General features: G+C 36.8%; 1 protein-coding gene across 1 annotated transcript in view; it reads left to right on the forward strand.

Annotated features, from left to right (window-relative positions):
- The window catches only part of LAMB4 (laminin subunit beta 4), a 131,886-nt gene that overhangs the window by 41,324 nt on the left and 66,394 nt on the right, over positions 1-24,168 (forward strand). Inside the window, 5 exon segments of the mRNA XM_043967584.1 lie at positions 2,333-2,412; positions 2,927-3,077; positions 13,739-13,909; positions 20,586-20,707; positions 22,245-22,365. Coding sequence (XP_043823519.1) covers positions 2,333-2,412; positions 2,927-3,077; positions 13,739-13,909; positions 20,586-20,707; positions 22,245-22,365 — 645 coding nt within the window.

Genomic DNA, 24,168 nt, shown 5'->3' on the forward strand with positions numbered 1-24,168 from the left:
ATGTATGCCTGTTTGGAAAGAGTTGTGTGTTAAATGTTAAAGTGGAATCACACTTTTTAACAAAAAAAAGAATTCATGGGATAAGTATGAAGGGAACATGATGGGAGTGGTGGAGTGGGAGGTGGGTGTTAAGGCAACACTGGAATTTTATATGAACAAATCCATGTTCAACATATTTTCTTACCTTAGAAACTCATGAAAAAAACATTTGCTACAGTTATATTATAAAGTATATTTATATACAGCATTCAAATTCAAAGACTTTGGAGCTTGAATAGATTTTAGAGGACCATTTTGTATATGTGTAATGAGCTGCTATGGAAGTCTGGTGAAGTCTTTGAGCCCCTCCTCACAATTTATTTTTTAATGCAGAATATACATAGACTTAAAATACATAGACTCAAAATAGATAAACTTTTAAAAGCTCAATTATATTGAAATAACAGTTATCAAATAATATTGTTTTTAATTACAGACTCTAGGTTAAGAGTCCACAATTTAATCTAAGTCATTTTATAAATGAAACTGGGGCCCAGAGAAGAACAAAAAAGGCAATGTGTTATATGTGGAAAGAGGGCCGATTGGAGTCTATGGTCTTAGGCTCACATCCTGTATTATTTGCTCCTTAATACCTATATGTTTGTTATTATTTAGTTGTTTCAATTGTATCTGACTCTTCATGACCCTATTTGGGGTTTTCTTGGCAGAGACACTGAAGTGGTTTGCCATTTCCTGCTCCAGCTCATTTTACAGATGAGAAAACTAAGGCAAACAGGGTTAAGTGATTTGACCAGAGTCACACAGCTAATAAGTGTCTGAGTCCAGATTTGAATTCAGGAAGCAGTCTTCCTAACTCCTGGTCCAGCACTCTATCCACTGTCTAACCTAGCTGCCCCTATACCTATGTAATCTCAGGCAAGTCACTAAACCTATAAAATTAAGGGATTGAACTAAATTTATAAGGTCTAGACTTGTGATTATATTCATATGAGAAATTACCCTTAAAGAAACTCCTTACCCATGCAGGTTGGCCCCTTCTCTTAGAGTCTTAATTTCCCTAACCACTGAGAGGGTTTGCTCAGGGTCACACAGCCAGTATGTTTCATAGACAAGACTTGGACCCTTGTTTTCTTGACTCCACAGCGAGCTCTCTATCCAATATACCATGTTACCTCTCATAAGGTCCTGTAAAACTAAATTTATGATACTATGATACTAAGAGGTATCAAAGTCACCAGAGAGGTAACAGAATTAGGACACAAATTCAGGTCTTTCAATCCCAACTCCACTGTGCTCTCTACTCCTCAAAATTGCCCAAATAAAAATCTGACAGATATTTGATTTTTTTTTTTGCATTTCACTTTCTTTTAAAAAATTTTCTGTATAATGAAATTGTCAAACATCAATAGATATGAATAAATAAATATGAAATTTTTCATATATGAATACAATGAAGACTAGAAAAAGAGGACTCTACAGGTAATGGTGATTGAAATGGTGACTATTACATACACCTTGGGCTTAAAAATATTATATATGGGGGGCAGCTAAGTGGCACAGTGGATAAAGCACTGGCCCTGGATTCAGGAGGACCTGAGTTCAAATCCGGCCTCAGACACTTGACACTTACTAGCTATGTGACCCTGGGCAAGTCACTTAACCCTCATTGCCCCACTAAAAAAAATTTTTTTTAATAAATAATATTATATATGTATATTTATATGGTTTCCCAAAATTCTTAGTTTAGTTTTAGCCTTTTGGAATACCCTACATAAAACATATAATGTGTGTTTTGTTGTATGTTATTTATAGCTAAAATATTAATATATGTTCTAGATTACTTCTATGTAATATAAATTAATGTTACATCTTAACATATATTATGTATACTACATTATATTAACCTTATTTATTATACATAATAAATATAAAATATCACATATGAATATAATATATATGTAATATATAAATATATTGCATATAATATATAAAACAATCCAGAATGCTTTAATATATAACAATATGATGTTACATAATAGCTGTGTGATGTTATATATGAATTATTTTACTTTAAGTATATTATACAAGGTATTCTAAAAGTCTTAGCATAGTTTTAGTCTCTTTCTTTATTCTAATGCCAACAGCAGAGATAAAAAAAATGTATCAGCATAGACTAAAAATGATGGCTTAAGTTACAGCCCATACCATGGTTTGTTGACACTGCTTGACTTTTTCATGCTTCTCTACTGAATTGTAATGACTTTTACATGATAGTCCATAATAAAAAATGTTTTCATACCCCAAATCACCCATGTTTTTTTTTTCATTCTAGGTTGGATATTGGGGACTTAAAAATAATCTACATGGTTGTTCTCCTTGTGACTGTGATATTGGGGGTGCTTATAGCAATCTGTAAGTTAATTAAATGGATGATGGCATTTTTCATTATTATATTCCATCTCACATAAAAGGCATGTTTTGTAAAGGTTATTCAAACATTTCTATAACCTTGAATGAGCCATTGTATACAGTACAGGAAAGAATTAATTGATCTAGATTAGTCGCTATGACTTGATTGGTTTATTTTCATTATTTTCAATTGTGTGGTGAACAATAGTACTGACCAGGTGATGGTCAAAAGCTGATTGTGTTGATAACTAAAAATAGGATGACAAGGCTACTTCAAATATTCCATAAAAATGGGGAAATCTTAGCTTCCCTGTGTTACAAGCAAAGAAACTGAGGCATTGGAAAGAGGCCAAGGTAATTTCTCATAGTCACCAAATAAATACAAGGTTTAATTTTCATTTCAAGACCTAACCCATTGATACCACGCCTTTTATGCACTGTTTCAAAGATCCGTTATCTCTTCTTTATGCTATTGATGAGCGGTGCCCTTCTTTTTTTCCCTTGCTTTTTCTGTTAGGTGCTCCCCCGACGATGGGCAATGTGAATGTCGTCCTCATGTTATTGGCCATCAATGCACAGAACCAGAACCCGGATACTTCTTTGTGCCTTTGAATTTCTATATATATGAAGCTGAGGAAGCAACTGCCATCTCTGGATCTGCACCTTTGGTTTGTACTTAACTTTTATTCTTCCTATTGGATTGAATGTTGGTAAACACATCCCCATCTACCAACACACCAACACACCCTCTAAAACTATAATTGAAGTACACAGAATAGAATTGTTTTGCTCCAAAATGGAGGTTTATTTGGAATCCATTAAAGTCTAAAAGTAAAAAGTGACTTTTATTGAATCAAGTATTTATTAAAACTTAGTAGGTGAAAGGTGAGATAGAAAAGAATTTTCATAGTCCCTGCATTCTCATAAACAGACAAGACCAATATACTCAAAACAGATAACACTACAAGGTACATTATAATAAAATCCTAAATTTTGACATTCATATGTTGAATGCTATGGAAATTCAAAGGTGAATGGAGATTAGATGCTTGATGCCTTGAACTAAGATCGGAAGAATGGGTAGGATTTGGATAAGCAAAGAAAACCAGAAAGAAATTTTGAGAGTCAGGAGACAAACTAAGCAGGTTCTCAGAGCTGTTTTATGGATTTTTTTTTTGCAACTATGTCTTTGTAAATTATATCATATATTCCAAAAACTTTAGTGTAGTTTTAAGGGGTTTTTTTTGTTTGTTCTGTTTTGTGAGGCAATTGGAGTTAAGTGACTTGCCTAGGGTCACACAGCTAGTAAGTGTTAAGTGTCTACGGTCGGATTTGAACTCAGGTACACCTGACTCCAGGGCCAGTGCTCTATCCACTGCACCACCTAGCTGCCCCCAGTTTTAATTTTTAACAGCTTTAATAACTTAAAACTACACTAATATTTTTGGAACAATATATTTTTCAAAGAACCTGTGTTCTCATTAATATGGGTATTCCCTCCATTGGTTCATATTGCAACCTATCTATTACTTCCTACCCTCAGCAAATCTTGTTCATGTCTCATAGATTTTCCATCTGTTATGCTAGAGGCCATTTTATTGGTCTTTTTTCACTTCAAGGGAATAGTGAGACATGTAGGGTATCTACATATTTGGAGTCAGAGGACCTATGTTCAAATACAAGTTTTGCCAAAGGCAAAAACAGAGTCACTATCCATGTGACCTTAGGCTACATTTCTGGGCTTGCTGTCTTCATTTATACAATAAAAGTGTTGGACAAGATAACCTCTAAGGAGGTGACTTCCAACTCTATCATCCTTTGAGCTGTTGATCTGTTATCTCTCACTCCCATTATCTAATTATCCCATCTGTTTTTCTCATCATACATTTTTTGGAATGACAGCCATAATTCCACTTCTGGTACATAGGTCATTAATAGAAATACACTGCAATCTAATTGCTGCAGAGGGAAAAAAGATTGAGGAATTCTATAAAGAATTTGATCATTAAAAATAATTTGATAATAGCCTTCAAAACAGATCAATATTTTTGCTGATATTTAATCATTTCAATGGGAAGAATATAAAAATTATGTTGGAATTATTGCATTAAGAAATAAAAAGGTCAATAGCTTTTAGAGTACTCAAGGGCTTCCTGTATATCATGAATTCTTTCTTTAAGAAGAGAATCAAGGGGCAGCTAGGTGGCGCAGTGGATAGAGCACCGGCCCTGGAGTCAGGAGTACCTGAATTCAAATCCGGCCTCAGACACTTAACACTTACTAGCTGTGTGACCCTGGGCAAGTCACTTAACCCCAATTGCCTCACTAAAAAAAAAAAGAAGAAGAAGAAGAAGAGAATCAAAATGTGCTAGACATACTACTATCAAACATTTATTTTTAATATAATATTTTTCCCAATTACATATTAAAACAATTTTTGACATTATTTTAAGTTTTAAGTTCTAAATTCGTTCCCTCCCCTCCCTCATCCCAACAGTAAATAATCTGATACAAGTTATACATGTGCAATTGTAGCATCAAGAATTTTTAAAAGAAATTTGTTTTATCTGAACATTCAGGAACTAGTTACTGATGCAAGTCATATCAAAATCAGTTGTTCGTGGTCAATCAGAGCATCAATTACTTGGAACAAAGGCTAAAATCAACATCAAAATTGAAAAAAAAACCCATCATAATATGATATATAGCTTCAACCTGACTATTCAAATAAGCTATTGATAGCCCCAAAATAAAAATAAGAAAAGGTAAAGTAATTGACTTTGATTATCACCATTTACTGAAAAAATGTGACCAATGTAAAGTAGTTGCCACAACAAGGGGGTTAAATGGGACAAAACCTACATTAGCCAGTAAACATTTAATTGGAGGCAAAGGTAACACCAATTTAGAATACAAAGTCCCATTCAGATGGCCAAGGTTTACTATCAGCAGCTACAAACCTATGGCCTACAATGGCAATCCTGAGTTAGGTATACTATCACCATGTCTAGATTCTGTGGGTATCCTTTGTATCCATGTAGGGTAAAAAAAGGCCTACCTCTGGGTTCAACCCTCCCTTGCTTTTTTTTTTTTTTTTTTTTTTTGGTGAGGCAATTGGGGTTCCGTGACTTGCCCAGGGTCACACAGCTAGTAAGTGTTAAGGGTCTGAGGCCAGATTTGAACTCAGGTCTTCCTGACTCCAGGGCCGGTGCTCTATCCACTGCACCACCTAGCTGCCCCCCGCCTTGCCTTTTTTTTTTAATTTTTTTTTTTTTTAAGTGAGGCAATTGGAGTTAAGTGACTTGCCCAGGGTCACACAGCTAGTAAGTGTTAGGTGTCTGAGGCCGGATTTGAACTCAGGTACTCCTGACTCCAGGGCCGGTGCTCTATCCACCGCACCACCTAGCTGCCCCCCTTGCTTTTTGAATAGATGATAGTTGACTTTCTGATGTTCTCATGGGTACCAACACACAATTTCTTCCTCATTAGTATGAGAAAGCATTGATAGGTTGCAATCTGCATTGTTAGAGAGAATAACTCAAATCTTTAGCACATAGTAAGCACCCAATAAATGTTTTTCATTCATTCATCAGTAAAATCACAGATCTCTCAAAACATAAACATAAATCTTTTATACCATTTTCCCATGCCAATAAGTCCGTCATGATACCACATTATTGTTGCTAACATATGTCTTTCTGTTTGCCCTTTGAGTTACTTGCAATTTTGAGTCTTACAAGATTGTTTTATTTTATGGCATCTATAGTACCTACCCAACATATTCCAAAGGAAAGATGAGTTGTATATGGGCTGCCTATCGATCTCTGGGCACTATGCATTTTTAAACCATTTTGTTTTTCCAAACTCTTTCACACTGCACTGGATTTCCTTGAGGAGATGCTGCAGTATTCCAGGGCTCATTCCATTAGGGCAATGCCATTTGTATGCAGTGGCCCCAGTAGGGGCCCAGAGAGAGAACCTCAGTGCCTATATGGAATACTTCTTTTGTCTGGGTCTGTGCAAGACATCTTGTATGATAACAATCAGATCTTGGGATGAACAAATGTCTTCCTGTTCTATACCTTATAGAATGTCCCTACTCAGCAAATTGTTGAGCAAAGCTGTGACTGTAGTGAAGTCTAATGTGGAGTTTACATAATTTTAATGTCTGCAAGAAAGACACCTTGTCTGAGGGGATCCCTCCAAATTTCTTTTTGATTTGCTCAATCAAATGGGGGGGATGACAGATGAATATGAATATGTACAGAATGAAGAACATTTTTGGATATGGACATGAGAATTTGTTTTATTTGACTATGTTTATATGATTTGTGTCCTATCTTTCTAAATGGGGGAATTTGAAGAGGTGGCAGGGTAAAAAATGCTTGATAGTTGAAAAAATAAAATTTTGTTTTTAAAACTAATATAAGCTCCTTGAGATCAAGAACTGTCTCACTTTTATATTTGTATTTACAGAGTTTAGCACAGTCCTTGGCACATAATGAACACTTCATTAATTTTTTTATTTTAAAAAAGTATGAGGGCAGCTAGGTGGCGCAGTGGATAGAGCATCGGTCCTGGAGTCAGGAGTACCTGAATTCAAATCCGGCCTCAGACATTTGACACTTACTAGCTGTATGACCCTTGGCAAGTCACTTAGCCCCAATTGCCTCACCAAAAAAAAAAAGTATGCATGCAGGGACTTCTTTTGAATCAGTTATGTATGTGGACATACAAATGTGATCTTCTGCAGAAAATTGTGAAAGACTGACTGTTCCTCACTGTGGGGACCAATTTTTAATTGGGGAGTGCTAGCTAAGCGGCAAGGAAGGAGACCAGCAGCCTCCCTCAAACCAGAACAAGATTTATTTTAACAAGAACGAACTTAAAAAAAAAAACACAAACAGGATCAGTAGGATCAAGGGAAAGGAAATAAAATGGGGAAAGGGAAATTATAATACCTGAAAAAATACCACTACCCAGGAATCAGCTGAAAATACACAGCAGAACACCTGTCGCTTTCCAGCTTCCACCTAGAATGCCCAATTCTCCTCCCCCAAACCTAGAAACACCCCACACAGTCCCAGCCAATGGGATGGCTGCTCTGACAGTCACATGACTGCCCTCACTAGGCTTCCAATCATTATAATTTTGCCAGGCCCATGTAGGCATTGGCGAGTGGTGATGATGTGAGGTGCCAGAGCCCTGGCAATGGCTACAACCAGTGGGTGGAGCACTGTGCAGTTTGTGGAGCCCCAGGCCAGTGCGAGCTGAGGCATAAAAACCTCAAATAACAATTAATTCTTTACATTTCTAATGTTTTTGTTAAGAATACCCCTATGTCTCAATAAGATGCTGTCATAATAATATTGTAGAAATCAGATTATAAACATATGGGTTAGCATTTTCCAATGTCCTCTTCATAATATTTGTTTTATTTGGTAAAAGCACCATCTTTGATCTTTCGGTTTTTTTTTTTTTTTTTTTTTTTTCGGGGCAATTAGGGTTAAGTGACTTCCCTGGGGTCACACAGCTAGTAAGTGTCAAGTGTCTGAGTCCAGATTTTAACTCAGGTCCTCCTGAATCCAGGGCTAGTGCTTTATCTACTGGGCCAACTAGCTGCCCTTTCCTATTCTTTTTAAAGTGTAAGCAGCTAAAATTAGCCTCAGCACCCTGAGGGGGCCGCCCCTCCCCCAGTGAGACTGCTCTCCCCAAAATCCCCCCAGGCACATAAGCCTTGCTTGCCACATGGGGCGTGTCCTGGGAAGGGGCCAATGAAGTAGCTTGGTGTCAGTGGGTGGCTCAGCCAGAGTTTCAGGTGAGAGAGAAGGTTAATAAAAGGGGGACGCTATGAAGACCAGGATACGGCTAACAGAGAGATGTCAGTAGACGCAAAGAAGATGCAGTGAAGAAGAGCAGAGGCAGGAGTCGGTTGGTAGGAGAAGCACAAGAGGGGCAGCTGACAGTGAAAGGGGTGGCTCAGGGTGAGGAGGAGATGAGAAAACTCAAGCAGCAAGCAGAGGGAGCAACTGAGAGTTCAGGGAAGCAGGAGAGAAAGTTAAAAGAGAAGCAGGTCAAATTCACAGGTTCTATATTTCTTTCTTTTATTTCTAAGTTTGTTCCTTATTAATAGCTCCTGTTTTGTGATATTGAAAAAAGGCTTTCTCTTATCAGTCTGGGAGAAGCAGTTGGGGATTTTTTTAAACAGCCCTTACAGACTGGCTTAGGCAGCTAACAGCCTATAGCCCCACAGACAGCTAGCCAGCTAGTTAGCCAAAAGTTTACAGAGATTGGCTTAGTGGGGAAGACAAAGTTACAGATTAGAAAGCCAGTTATAATTTCTCAGATCAAACAGTTATAAAAAATTTTACATGATTGGCCAGCCAGCCAGGAGTTAACAGATTAGGGTTCAGTTAATATTATTTTTACAAAAGTTACCTTTTGGCGATACTTTGAAAATCCTTCGGTGCTTTTAAAATTATGTCATCTCCAACACAGATTTGTTGTGTGCATCTTCAGTCAGATACAAACCAGTGAGAGGCCCAGGGGGACAGATAGAGCAGCCTGTTGGGCTGCTCCCTCCCCTGCTAGTTAGATCTTTCTCTGCTCAGGTGAAGGGTATACTGAGTGAAGCAGTCCCAAGATTTGTTTCTACTGCTGGAGGTATCTTTAACACTCTCCCTCTCCCCAGATGGATTGGATTGGAAGGGACATTGCTGTTCCCTTTATAAACTGAGTAACTTAGAAAACTTTTCAATGATGATTTACATTTTCAGTACCTTTAATAAATTACTTATTTGACAATTTACTATTATTTGTAGATTTATTTCTAATATATGCTACATAAACAGATAATACATAGTAGGCTATAATGTATACTATAGTATTATATAGTATCATATATTACATACTGTGTATTTATAGTTTGTAGTTATTTAATAAGTGTAAATAGCAATTGTTTTCTGTACTGGCCAGAAACTTTGAGGGTCTTCCTCCTAGAATGATATTTTTGTGATGGTAAATTAGGTCATTTTTTGTCTCAATTCTTACCTAGCCCTTAGTCATTGAATGGGCATTGCCTCAGATAAACTGAGGCATGGAAAAGGCTTTAATTTTAAAAGTCCGAGGTCATCCGCTGCATCCTAGACCATTACCAGTCATCCTGACTTTTGTTTTGCTGCTGGACTTCAATGACTCTGGAGGAGTGATGCTGACAACTTTGTTTAGCTCTGTTTCAGTTCATAGACAAGTCAAGACATCAACCACGTGATGCCATTGATTCTCTTTGAGAATGAAGGATGGACTACAATGGATAAACTGATGACTTCATCATCTTAAGTTCTCATTTCGATTTCTTCAGTTACCAAATTGGGTATTAAAGTGATATAGTTCAAATGTGGAGACACTATCATGACTGATGAGAATAGATTGCCATGGAAATACCACTGAGTCTGTTCTATTTCATGCTTATTTGTTGTACTTAATCCAGTTCTGCATTTACATTTTCTTGGAATGATTTAACTTAGCTGAGTCTCACACCAAGCCTTCTTGAAGCTTTTTTCCCCTTAACTATTTTGTGAAGCAACATTATTCATAATCTTCCATCTTTCTACTCTGTAATACATTGAAAATGAGTTTGGACCCTACATAATCATCGGTTTTGGCTTCCATGTTTTTGTGCTTGTCAAAGAAATGGTGTCTGCCAACTGAAGTGGTTTCCAGGCCCTTTCGGACTTTTTATTGTGGCAGCTTTTTGGCATCAGTAAAAAGTTTATGAAGAAATGTTGTTCAAGTCTATGTCATCCCATTTGACCACTTCCCACTTTTCTAAGTTAACAGTTTATTTCTAGAGGTTGGCAAAGAACAAAACTGCAGTACCACATTTTCCAAGAGAGTTTGGGCAACTGCTTTGAAATTACTTATGCTTTATAGTAACATATATAATCTCTATTGTCAACACATTAAAATTGACACTGATCTATCCAAACTGGATCAGATTCTCCTATGCCCACTTTCACCTAGAAAATATCAGGTAAAGTATCAAAGAAGGTGTTTTAAGTATCTTGTCAATTTCTTCATAGAAATTCTCTACTTGATCCTCTGCCATGAATGTTGTTGACACATAAGCTGCCATTATCTTCATGGTGGTCTATTTGCTTATAATTATTATAAGCACTTCAAAGTCACAGCTTATTTAAACTAAACATTCCATAGGATGATGTTTCTTCTTGCCTATGGGAGTACAATGAAACTAACCCCAACAACTACTTTATTCACATATCTAAGCAAAGATAATAAACTGTCCTATTTAACTACAACTTTTAAAACTTCATTTACTTTCATTACAGTGATAAGATCAATTTGAATTTGGTTCATTTCCTCCAGTAGGGTGGGAAAGCATTGGTTATTGGATAAAGAAATTAAAAGTAACATTATAGATGGTTTAAGAACTGTTTGATTCTAAATACACTCTCTCCCACCTTTCAAGTAGTCTCCTACCATTAATCACTGCAGAAATATGGTTGAGTTCCTGCTTTGTTTTGCTTCATTTCCATAGTTCTTATAGTTGACAAAAACCACATTACCCAATAGCTAGCTAATCTTCTATCACTGAACCAACTTCCAGCTTGGAAGAATCAGTCAATCAAAAACACATGGGGGCAGCTAGGTGGCACAGTGGCACCAGCCCTGGATTCAAGGGGACTTGAGTTCGAATCTGACTTCAGACACTTTATACTTACTAGCTATGTGACCCTGGGCAAGTCACTTAACCCTCATTGCCTTGGAAACACACACACACACACACACACACACACACACACACACACACAAGTGTTTACTATGTTCCAGGCTCTGTGATAAGCCCTGGTGATGGAAAGGAAAAGCAAAAGCATTCCCTGCCCTCAAGTAGTTTACATTCTAATAGGAGAAACAACATTCCTAACTCAGTACATACAAAATAAATACAGAATATATGGAAAGTAACCATTCAATCTATTAATCAACAATTATTTATTAAGCCCTAATAGAGTTTTTGTCAGGCTTCCTACCTATTAGGGATTATGTTTGGTATAGCTCTTGAGAATTTCAAGTTCACTTTCATACCATGATTATGACATTTAAAAAGGTTCAAGAGAATTTCTGGATAATTTAATCATCTTATTAATAATTCCAGCATTTTAATAAATGGATGGTCATTTGGCCATCTTTCTCTTAGACAAAAGACAGTCATGGAGGTTCACTCATGGTTTCTATTCCCATTGTAAGGGGGTGTTCCCAAGGGTGGTAATCAACTCTGATTAGCTAACAATTAAGGAGAGTATGAATATTACATCGAGGGGCTGGAGCTGAACTTTGATTATATGATTTACTTCTCAGTTAGCCCAGCTTTGGGCAATCTGTCAAAGAATTTATCCCCACCCCAAAACTTGAGTAGAATGCATTAGCTGCCCCACCTCAGTGGGGTCTGGATAGAGGAGAAGGTTAGCCCAACCTTCAGAAACTGAAGGAGAAATCTGAATCTCCCAAAATCACTGATTATTAATAATCATTTTTCTCATGATGAATCATGAGTCAGACTTTGAAGTTATCAACATATGGGCCTTAAATGGTTAAACTGTCTTTTTTTTTTTCAGATACTACCAACAGCCTTACCCCAATGTGAAGTATATTTCCAGAAGCAAGGAGGTGGTTTCACAATCGACAGTGGAAATATAATATTGGAGAGGAATAAGATACAAAGCTCACAGGAACAGAATGAAGTAAAATATTTTTATTTTTATCACTTGTTCATTTTGTCATCATGAATTGAAACTGCAGAAAATAAGGAGCCAAAGTTGAAAATTGCTTCACTGTGTAAATATAGATAAATAACTTGCTACTTTTAAGAATATCATCCATTGAACAGCACTGAAAAAAAATTGGTATAACATTATCTACAGGCATAATCTTTGAAGATACAGAGTCACCTCTATGGTCAGGGAGAATAAGTGAAAAGCTACTAATTTTTCAGCAAAGGAACATACAGAACCATGAAATGGATCTTTTTGTAGCTGATTGGAAAGGAAAAGCAACAAGTTGGTTTCCTCTAAGACATGTTACCTGATTTCTGGTATTAAAGAACATTGTACTTGGTCAATGCTAGGACTTTTCATATTCTCCATAACCTAATGACGCTTATCTGTTAAGGGCACCACTAAACTGTACCACTGCCTCAAATAGACTGTTGGTCTCTAAGTCAGTTCCAAATTCTTTTTTTTTTTTTTTGAGGCTGGGTCTCTCTGAAACAATGATTCCTAGTCCATTCCTGCTGTTGATCAGCACAGAATCCTTGACCTTCTTTGACCTGGGTGGGTTCACCCCACCTTAGGGATCCCAATAGCCACCTCCTCTTCTCCTAGTTGTTTATGATATTGGTGCCAAAATTAATACAGTTTTAGTCCTACTCAGAACTCATCCCCCACCAGCCAAGCCTCCAGGCAGCCAAGATTACAGACATGGATCAGCACACCTGGCAGTTTTAAAACCTTTGGGTTTGGGGGGCGGGGTAGGCTGGGAGATGGCTCTAGCTTTCATTAGCCCTCAAGACACTCTAGCTTTCGGTGTTCCTCTAATTCCATGTTGACTTGAGATCTTGAAGACCCCATGCAGATGGACCAATTATGAGACCACCAAGGATTCAGAAGTACTAGGTGGCAACAAGGAAGGACTAAGGAGGCTCCTTTCAACCCTAAATTTTCTCTGGCAACAATAAAATAAAATGGATGTTTCAAGGTTTACACAGAAGGAAGTTCTAGTGAGTCATTCCAAATGAATATTGCCATGTATAGGATATAAAATAAGGAAAGAAATTATATATGATCGTGGGAATATACTCTCTGTTTCTTTCCCTTCCATTATTTTGGCCAGAATCCCAGTCAACATCCAGAAATATAAAACATTATGAAACCTGCTAGATTCATTATGGGGTAGAGGGTTTAAGTTAAAAGTAGTTCTCAAAGGAATGCTTTTAAACTGGTCATTCCATATGGTAATATATGTCCAAGTTGCATTTTCAGCCAATTTAGATTGCAACTATTTCCAACCTATAATAGTTTACCCAGGGTTCAAGCTCAGATTGATTATATGGGCACAGGCAAGCACATCAGAGAAGAAAGTATGCAGAACTTGGAACCAGGAAGACCTGGGTTCAAATCCCAATGACGTCAAGTCTTTTAACTTTTATAAACCTGTTTCCCTACCTACAAAATGATCCTGTGATTCCAGGAAAGACTTTTTTTCCTAACCTCTCTCTATTGACTATAAGCATAATTTTCCTTGATCTTTATAGGTCATTGTGACTTTTGGTCATCCTGTCATCAAAGAGCCTATTCCTGGGAAACCTGTTACATGGACAGGGCCTGGATTTGCTCAGGTTCTCAGTGGGACCAGCTTGAGATTCACCATCAACAACATCCCTCATGCTATGGACTACGTTATTGCAATTCATTATGAGCATCAGGTATCAATTAATTCTACTCTCATGTGGAAAGCCAGTATGGTAGCATTCTCTAAATAAGCACTTACTATTCAAACTTCTAAAATGATGAAAATCAGGGCAACTAGATACTATTACAAAGCCAAGAGGTTGTTTAAAAATATTAAAACAGAATAGGAAACCACAAGGCTACTTTCTTCCAGAGATAAAAACTAAAGTAAAAAGTTTATACTTAAAACACAAGGTTACTAATGAAGTGGTTATTTAATATCTGAATAAGAACATTTTAAGAATTAAAGAAACTTGCTTTCCTCTGACTTTCCATCTAGTAATATGATAAACCAGCATATATATGTATGTGTATATATATGTATATGTATATGTATATGTGTGTATGTATGAAACTTATATACAGATTTAGCACATCAAAAATGAACAATAAACTGAACCTTGATTTTTGCCTAACCCCTAGCTTCTTAAACTGTGGGTCATGACCCCACATAGGGTCATGTAACTGAATGTGGGGGTTGTGAAAATTTGGCAACAATAAAAGGTTCTGTATACCTATTTTGTATTCCTATATACCCAGGGGTCTCAAGTGGAAAAAGTTTAAGAAGCCCTGGCCTAACCATCATATGGAATGGAATAAAGGTGGGCTAACAAAGCTTTTTCTTCCTTTTTTGAAACATGTAAGGCAAGGGTACTAGACCTTTTTTAGTTGGTATTTCCCTGGGTTTTGGTAAATTTTCCTATACCCTATATTCAATATGAAAGGAAGTAAATTCTGGAGTTAGTCATACAGAGTCACATAAGAAAATAGTTTAATTTCAATAGGAAAATTCAGGGGGGGTTTTACCAAATATTTCCTAATAATACTAAATTGGCTTCTCACAAGTTAGGAACCCTAGTTCTATTTTTTTTCTTTTTTTCAATTAAAAATCTGTTTTCTCTTCTTCTTGCCTCTCTCCTTACCCCTTGTGAAAACAAAAGAGAAAGGAAAACAAAACCTTTATAACAAATATGCATAGTTAAGAAAAACAAATTCCTGAAATTGACATGTCCAAAAAATAAATACCTCGAGTAGTATCCTGAGTCTATCACTTCTCTCTCAAGAGGTGGGTAGAACACTTTATCACAGCACCTCAGGAATCATGATCAGTCTGAGTGTTGATTAGAGTCTTAAGTGCTTCAAAGATGTCTGTCTTTACAATGTTTTTGTTATTATGTAAATTTTTCTCCAGGTTCTGCTCACTTTACACTATATCAGTTCATACAAGTCTTTCCCACTTTCTCTGAAACTTTCCTCTTCATTTCTTACAGCACAATCATATTCGATTATATCCATAGATCATTTGTTCATCCATTTCCCAATTTATGGGTATTCTCTTTGTTCCTGGTTCTTTACCACCACAAAAAAAAGAACTACTATTAACATTTTTTTACATATCAACCGTTTTGCAATGTCTTTGATCCCTTTGGGATTTAGACCTAGTAGTGGTATTGTTGGGTCAGGGCAAGTTCGTTGGCATAAGTTCAGGTCTTAGCCTTAGCACATATTGACTTAGAAAACCACATATTAACATTATCTATGTTTTATTGTAAGGCAGGTAGGTGGTGCAGTGGATACAGTAACAGACCTAATGTCAGGAAGACTCATCTTCATGAGTTCAAATCTGGCTTACAACACTTACTAGCAGCTGTGTGCCCCTGGGCAAGTCACTTAACACTGTTAGCTTCAGTTTCCTCATCTGTAAAATGAGTTAGAGAAGGAAATGGTGAAGCACACCAGTATCTTTGCCAAGAAAACCCCAAATAGGGTTGAAAGGAGTTGGATAGGACTGAAAAACATCAATGTTTTGTTGTATTTTTAATTATTTTGTTAAATATTTCTCAACTAACATTTAATATGATTTGAGTCACATTCAAGAGTAACACCTGTCTTTAGAGGATACCACTGCTGAATCATATGACCAGGGTCATATGATCCTTGTGCCTGGGTCAAATTCAGTTAGGCAAGGCAAGTAGGAGTAGAAACAAAAACATCAATCTGACCAAAGGTATAGTTATGCCAACATGGAAGCCAGATGCCTGTTATCCAAAGAATCTGGCCCTGTATCCACTAGAGATTGGGAGAGAAAGTAGGCCAAAAAAGGGTGAAGTCAAGATGGCAGATTGGGAGTAGCTACCCAACTGAACACTCCCAACATTCTTCGCCAAATAATTTAGAAATAACATCTCAAATCAAAATTTGGAGCAGTAGAGCCAACAAAAAATTTACAGCCTATGCAGGGTGGAGGTCTGTCCAGAATACCAATGGCCAAAGCAGCTGCAGCACCTTTGGGAACTCTCAGTCCAGAGACATTCTGGGTCAAAGTTCCAGGGCAAAGAGAAACACTGGTTGTTAGTCACAAGGAAGCAGGGGTCCTGGTTATAGTCCCAAGTCAAAGAGGAGCATGAGCTCATGGAGCTGCAGGGGACCAGGGGCTTTTTCTAGGTAAAAGACCAGAACACAGACCAGGAGAGCAGTGACTATGCTTCTCCCAGGAGAAACAACCAAAACCTCTAAAACCCAAGAACTAGCTCTAAAAACAGTAGCACAGAAAAGCCTAAAGCTTGGGATAATTTCACACACACACACACACACACACACACACACACACACACACACACACACATGGAAAAAGAGTCAAACTTTAACAAGTTTGGGGATAGCTAGGTGGCGCAGTAGATAAAGCACCAGCCCTGGATTCAGGAGGATCTGAGTTCAAATCCAGCCTCAGAAACTTGACACTTACTAGCTGTGTGACCCTGGGCAATTCACTTAATCCTCATTGCCCCACAAAACAAAAACAAAAACAAACATAAAGTTCAAAATCAAGAAATAGGCTGGGAAAATGACCAAACAACAACAGAATTTGATCATAAATTCAGAAGAAAGCAACAATGGTGAAAAAAGCTACAAAAAAAAGCCTCAAAGAAAATTGGACCCAAATCCAACAAGAATTTCTACAAAAGTTAAAGAAAAAGATAAGAATAGTAGAGGAGGGGGCAGCTAGGTGGCACAGTGGATAAAGTACTGGCCCTGGATTCAGGAGAACCTGATTTCAAATCCAGTCTCAGACACTTGACACTTACTAGCTGTGTGACCCTGGGTAAGTTTATTTATCCATCATTGCCCTGAAAAAAAAGAGTAGTAGAGGAAAAAATGGGGAAAGAAATAAGACTGATGCAATATTATAAAAACTATATATAGCTTAGAAAAAGAGGGCCCAAAAAATACTGAAGAAAATAGCACTTTAAAAAATAGAATTGGCCTAGTGATAAAAGAAACACAAAAATTTACTAAAGAACTCCTTAAAAAGCAGAATTGGCTAAATGAGAAAAGATATACAAAATCTCACTGAAGAAAATAACTCCTTAAAAATTAGAATTGGTCAAGTGGAAGCTAATGGCTCCAAAAGACATCAAGAAACAATAAAACTAACTCAAAAGAATGAAAAAATAGAAGAAAATGTAAGATATCTCATCAGGAAAACAGCTGACCTGGAAAATATATTGAGGAGAGAGAATTTAAGAATTATGGTACTACCTGAAAACAATGATCAAAAAAAGAACCTAGACATCATCTTTCAAGAAATTATTCAGGAAAATGGCCCCAACATCTTATAACCAGAGGATAAAAGAAAAATTGAACGAATCCACCAATCACCTCCTGAAAGAGATCACAAAATAAAAACTCCCATGAATACTATAGCCAAATTCCAGAGCTCCCAGATCAAGGAGAAGGTACTTTAAGCAACCAGAAAGAAACAATTGAAATATTGTAGGATTAGTCACAATCACACAAGATTTAGTGATTTCCATGTTAAAGGAGTGGCGACATTGTAATATAATATTCCACAACACAAAGGAGCTAGGATTACAAACAAGATTCACCTACCCAACAAAATTGAATGTAATCCTTTAGGGAGAAATGGATATTTAGTAAAATAGAGGACTTTCAAGCATTCCTGATGAAAAAATAAGAGCTGAATGGAAAATTTGACATTCAAACAGAAGACACAAGAGAAACATAAAAAGGTAAACATGAAAGAGTAACTGTAAGTGACAATAAAGTTAAACTGTTTATATTCTTATATGGGACCTTTATGATTATTAGGACAATTAAAAAGAGTTTATATAAAGGACATTGATATGGGTTGTTTTTACTGAAATCATCTTAAAAAATGAAAGGGTGAGAAAAAGGGTTGCAGTGAGAAAAGTGGGGAAAGGTTAAATGTAGAAACTTTTTTCACATAAAAGTGGTACATAAGGAAGAGCTTTTATAATGGTGGGGAAAATGAAAGGGTGGCAGGCAATGCTTGAACCATAGTCACCAGAATTCCCAATAGGGGGAAATAGGAGAAGGGAAGAAGAGAAAGGGGGAAAGATGATAAAGGAGAGGATAGATTAAGGGAGGCAATGGTTAGAAGCAAAAAAGACTTTTGAGGAGGGTCAAGATAAAAAGAGAAAGGAAGAAACAGGAGATAATGGGATGGAGGGAAATACACAGTTAATAATGATAACTGTGAATGGGAATGGTATGAAATCACCCATGAAACAGAAGCAGATAGCAGAATGGATTAGAAACCAGAATCCAACAATATGTTGTTTACAAGACACACCCCTGCAACAGACAGAGTTAAAATAAAAGACTGGAGCAAAATCTATTATGCTTCAGCTGAAGTAAAAAAAAAAAGACATGATCTCAAGCAAATCAAAAGCAAAAATAGACCTAATTAAAAGAGAAAATCAGAGAAACTACATTTTTCTAAACAGTACCATAAAAAATACAGCAAGTTTCTCTGACAAAGACCTCATTTTTCAAATATATACTAAGTATAGAACTGAGTCAAATTTATAAAAATAAGAGCCATTCCCCAAAGTCAAAGGATATGAAAAGGCAAATTTCATAAGAAGAAATCAAAGCTATATATAGTCATTTGAAAAAAATGTTCTAAATCACTACGGATTAGAGAAATGTAAATTAACTCTGAAGTACCGCTTCAAACCTATCAGAAATGACAAATGCTAGAGGGGAAGAAGTGGGGAAATAGGTATATTAATAAACTGCTGTTGGAGTAATGAACTAGTCCAACCATTCTAGAGAACAATTCGGAATTATGCCCAAAGGGCTATAAAACTATGTATATTCTTTGACCCAGCAATGCCACTACTAGGTCTGTATCCCAAAGAGATCAAAGGAAAAGGAAAAGGACGTATGTGTACAAAAATATTTATAGAAGCTTTTTTGTGGTGGCAAAGAATTGGAAATCAAGGGTTTGCTTATCAATTGGCTACTGACAGAACAAGTTGTGGCATATGATTGTGATGGACTACTATTGTTCTATAAGAAATGATGAGGGTTGGGGCAGCTAGGTGGTGTAGTGGATAGAGCACGGGCCCTGGAGTCAGGAGGACCTGAGTTCAAATCCGGCCTCAGACACTTAACACTTACTAGCTGTGTGACCCAAGGCAAGTCACTTAACCCCAATTGCCTCACCAAAAAAAAAAAAAAGAAGAAGAAAGAAAGAAATCATGAGGGTGGTGGTTTCAGAAAAACCAGGGAAGACCTATGTGAACTGATGCAAAGTGAAGTGAGAAGAACTGGAAGATCATTGTGACCAATAACAGCAATGTTGTGATGATGATCAACTGTGAAAGATTTGGCGACAATTTTACTAGAATCTTATCAATATAATGATCCAAGATACTTCCAAGGGACTCATGATGAAAAAAATGTGAACTGCTAAACTCTGATTGCTTTATTTTTCTCTTTTTTCTTTGAAATATAGCTAATACAGAAATATGTTTTGCATGATTTCACATGTATAATTGATATCATATTGCTTCTCAGTGGGTGGAGGAGGGAGTAGGAGGGAGAGAATTTGGAACTCAAAATTCAAAAAAGAAAAAAAAAGCTTAAAAATAATCTTTTTTAAAAGAAAAGAAAAAAATCTAGCCTGGGAGGGGGATACCATAAGTTATGGTACAATGGGGCAGTGGGAAGGAGAGAAGGAGGGCAGGCCAAGGATAGCTGTAGGACAGAACAGTTAGTACCATGCTGATTTACAGCTCTGCTCACAATCACCTTCACTTGTTGCAGCTGGAACTTAGAGCTCTAGTTATATTGAAATCATGAGCATGCTTATCTTCCCACAATATCTTAAAATATCCAAAGGACTTTAATGAATTTTGAGTTGGCAAATGAATACAAAAGCCTTCCCAGGATGATAAATTTATGTATTTGTGCATAGACTAGAGATATGTCCAACAGCTTTGTAAGCAGCTTCAATTTGTACAGTTTCCAGAATGTGGTCAATTAGCCTATGTTTACACAATATCATTTAACAATCCTGAGGAGTCTTCCAAATTGCAAGACTCTATTCTCGTATCCAGAGGGTGTGGTCAAGAATTGTTTTTGTCCTCAGAGGTTATGGTTAAAGTTAAAATGGTTTACCTTGTCAAGTTTTCCCAGGTCTTGAGCGCAGCTCAAACTGGTAAAAATATGCCTTCCTTCTACTTCACAGTTCAAATGAGCCATTGGTTACAAATTTAGTTTCATGTCCTTATTAATGTTATATGTCAAATCCATTAATGTTATATGCTTCATAGAATTCTCCCCCCTCACAATACAACTTTTTGTTTGTTGAATGTTTAGTCTTCAGCTGACTGGGCAGCCCGCATAGTAATCAACCCCTCTGGAGCTTCAAGAAGTGAACATTGCAGATATAAAGCACACCCACAAGAGCTTGGGACTCTAGCCTTACCGGCTTCTATGAGGTAGGACTATCAACCTTTCTTAGATATCCCAGATTTACATATTTGTACATTACTAGCATGCTAAAGTTGTGTAAGTAGGAACTGCTTTGAAATGTGAGAAATGAGAATATGACTTGAATGAAAAAATGAAATGTTCATTTAGTTTTTTGTGTTTCATTCAGCTCCAAACAGATTAAGGTGATAAGTTGAGATCAGTGATTCTGTCCCATCAGGGACTTTTAACAAAGCATAAACATAGTCCAATATGACAAATAGAACACAGGATCAAATAAAAACATTTGTCCCATCCTGTTCCCCTAAGAATGTAAAATCAATTTGTTTTAATCCTCTATGGTTATATGCAGGGCTATAACTGAGGTAGGGCAACAGGGGCTTTGTACCCTGGTGCCAAAATATAGAGGGCACTGATTGTACTCGTAGATCTTCTATAGCACAGTAACAACTGGGCATGGTAAAAATAAGAAGCTGCCAGATACCAACCTTTTTCCCTATCAGTGGTTACACTCAGGGAAGCTCTCAATCTGTGCCTCTCCTTCCCTGCTTCCAATTTACCATATACTTTGTCCTCCCTAGCAACAACTTCTCCCCCAGTTGACTTGCCTAGACACAAATATTTTTAGTTAATCTTCTGTTCATATGACTGTACCACATGTCAGTATATTGGGTGTGCTACTAATATACTGGAGCAATTTCCAATACACTACCATGTAGCATATTCAGAGAGATTGGACATGAAAAATCAGACTAATGTGATTTTACAATCCATTATAATCCAGGTGCACTAGAATAGGTTTGGCATCAGTCCTAGACACTGTAGCCTTCATCTTCATGGTAGATAGAATGCAGCCAGGAGGACACAGGATTATTTGGTGGCTATTTTCAGAAATTTCTGGGTGAATTATCCCTTCAAATCTTAACAGCTAGAAAAGTTACATCAGTGTAACGGAAAAAATAAAATATCTCATAAGAAAAAAAAAATTTTAAAAATAAAAAAAAATAAAAAAATAAAAAAAAAAGTTACATCAGTGGAAATTCCATTGAATATCTACTGTAGACACTGTTAGATATGCACTTTAATTGAAAATGTTTTTATTTTTCTTCATAGTAAAGTCTATGTGCCAGCTTCATAGAATTAATTACTGTTGTTGTTGTTCAGTCATTTTTCAGTCGGGTTTGACTCTGTGACTTCATTTGGGGTTTTCTTGGCAAAGATCCTGAAGTGGTTTGCCATTTCCTTCTCTAAACTCATTTTACAAATGAAAAAACTGAGGCAAATAGGGTTAAGTGACTTGCCCATGGTCACACAACTAGTAAATGTCTCAGGTCAGATTTTAACTCAAAGAGATGAGTGTTCTTGACTCTGGGCCCAGGACTCTATGCACTGTGCTATCTAGTTGCCATGTCTTGCATATAGTAGATGTTTAATAAATTTTGGTTGCACGAATAAGGAAGATAATGTAAGAATGAATTAAAATTTTATACAACAGTAAGCAGGGCTGCCTGTCATTGATCCTGGATTTTATTAATTGTTACACAGAATTGCACTGCTTGCCACACCAGTCTGCCTAGAACCAGAAATACAGTATTCTATAGATGTTCATTTTTCTCAGTCATTTACTATGGATTCGCAGGCTCATGGGCATGTTTTGATTGATTCGGTAAGTGGTCATGTGAATGATGGTTTTTTGGACCTGATTCCCTCAGTTTACTTTCAGAATATCTGGAGAGAATGTTTTGCATCCTTTATAAATTTAAAGCAATTATGGACTAGAATCTTGCAATGAAAATTATTGTTATAGAATTCATCATTAGGCAGCTCCATTTTTTACTCCAATCAAAAGAATGAAATTATTTAAATCCTAACGATTTTAATACCTTAGAATATAAACATGTCCTAATTATAATGGGTTTTCATCTGTATGTGGTGTGGTACTTGGGCATAATTATAGTGAGACTGTGGTGTATTCAAATTACATAAAAGCAAAGTTTGGGGTTAAAAAAAATGGAAATACTTTTCTGACTTCCCTATGCCTAATTTTGGATCCCACAAAGGAACCAGTAGGATCTAGTGGAAATAACACTAAACTTAGGGTTATAATCACAGGTTTAGAGCTGAAAGAGATCTTGGAGGTAATCTATTCTAGTACCATTATTAGCTTTTTTTTTTTACAGGTGAGGGAATTGAGACCCAAATAAATAAAGTAATTTGCCCAAGGTCACATAGGTAGTAAGCTCCTGTCATATGACTATAAAATTAGAGCTTCAAGGGATATCAGAAGTCATATATTCTAACACCATCATTTTTTTAAAGATGATAAAACTGAGACCCAGTGACTTGCCTAAGGTTGCCCCAAGGCGTCTAATGTTCAGTTCTTTTCAATCATGTCTCACTCTTTCTGACCTGATTTGGGGTTTTCTTGGCAGATGCTGGAGTGGTTTGCCATTTCCTTCTCCAGCTCATTTTATATATAAGGAAACTGAGGAAAGCAGGGTTAAGTTGCCCAGGGTCACACAGGTAATAAGTGTCTGAGGCCAGATTTGAACTCAGGAAGATGAGTCTTCCTGACTCCAGACCTGGCGCTCTATCCACTGCACCACCTAGCTGCCCCAAAGTGTCAAAGACTGGATTCAAAAACAGGTTCTCTGACTCCGGTTGAAATGTTCTGTCTGTAATAACATGCTGACTTATAGATCCAGGTTCTAGTCCTGGTTCTAATAGTTATTAGGGGGTGGTATTAGACAAGCTCCTTCTCCCTGGGCTTGGTTTCTACATCTATAAAATGAGAAGGATGTGTCAGGTGATTTCTAAGGTATCTGCTAACTCTCACTGTTCTTTATAATTGGACTGCTTTACAAACAAAGTTGGGGCAGAGGGCGAAAGGACAAGGGAGGAGACTAACCTAACCTATCTAATCTAGAAGATCATTATTTATGGGGAAATAGGGAAAGGTAGAATTCAAAGTCTAGATATATTACCCCCAAAAAAAGTTTAAATCTTCTTCTTATATTTAAGTCTTTTTCTTCCTTCCCTCTTCCTCTTTCCCTATCTTTTTCTTCCTCCTTCTCCCTATTGTTTATGTCACTTTAAAGTTTGCAAAGCACTCTTTATATATTCTCTCATTTAATCCTTACTAACCTTGTAAGTTAGGTATTATTATTATCCTCACTAAAAAATAATAGCAATAATAAGCAAACAGGCTGACATAGCTAGTAAATATCTGAGGTAGGATTCAAACTTGGGTCTTTGTGACTGGAGACCCAGCATTCTATCCCTTGCACCATCTAGCTGCCTAAACCCCCTTCCTTACCTTGGCGAGCATCTCACTAGAAAGCTTACATTGGTTATTTGTCACTAGGCTAGTTTTATATACATTGCTATAAAAATGTGTTTAGTGTCCACAAAGTGTTTTAGAATATAAAACTGTCATCTCTTTATAAATCAAGGGATGGGCTTGAGTTGG

Source organism: Dromiciops gliroides, chromosome 5 (assembly GCF_019393635.1).
Source record: "Dromiciops gliroides isolate mDroGli1 chromosome 5, mDroGli1.pri, whole genome shotgun sequence".
Classification (NCBI taxonomy): Eukaryota; Metazoa; Chordata; class Mammalia; order Microbiotheria; family Microbiotheriidae; genus Dromiciops; species Dromiciops gliroides.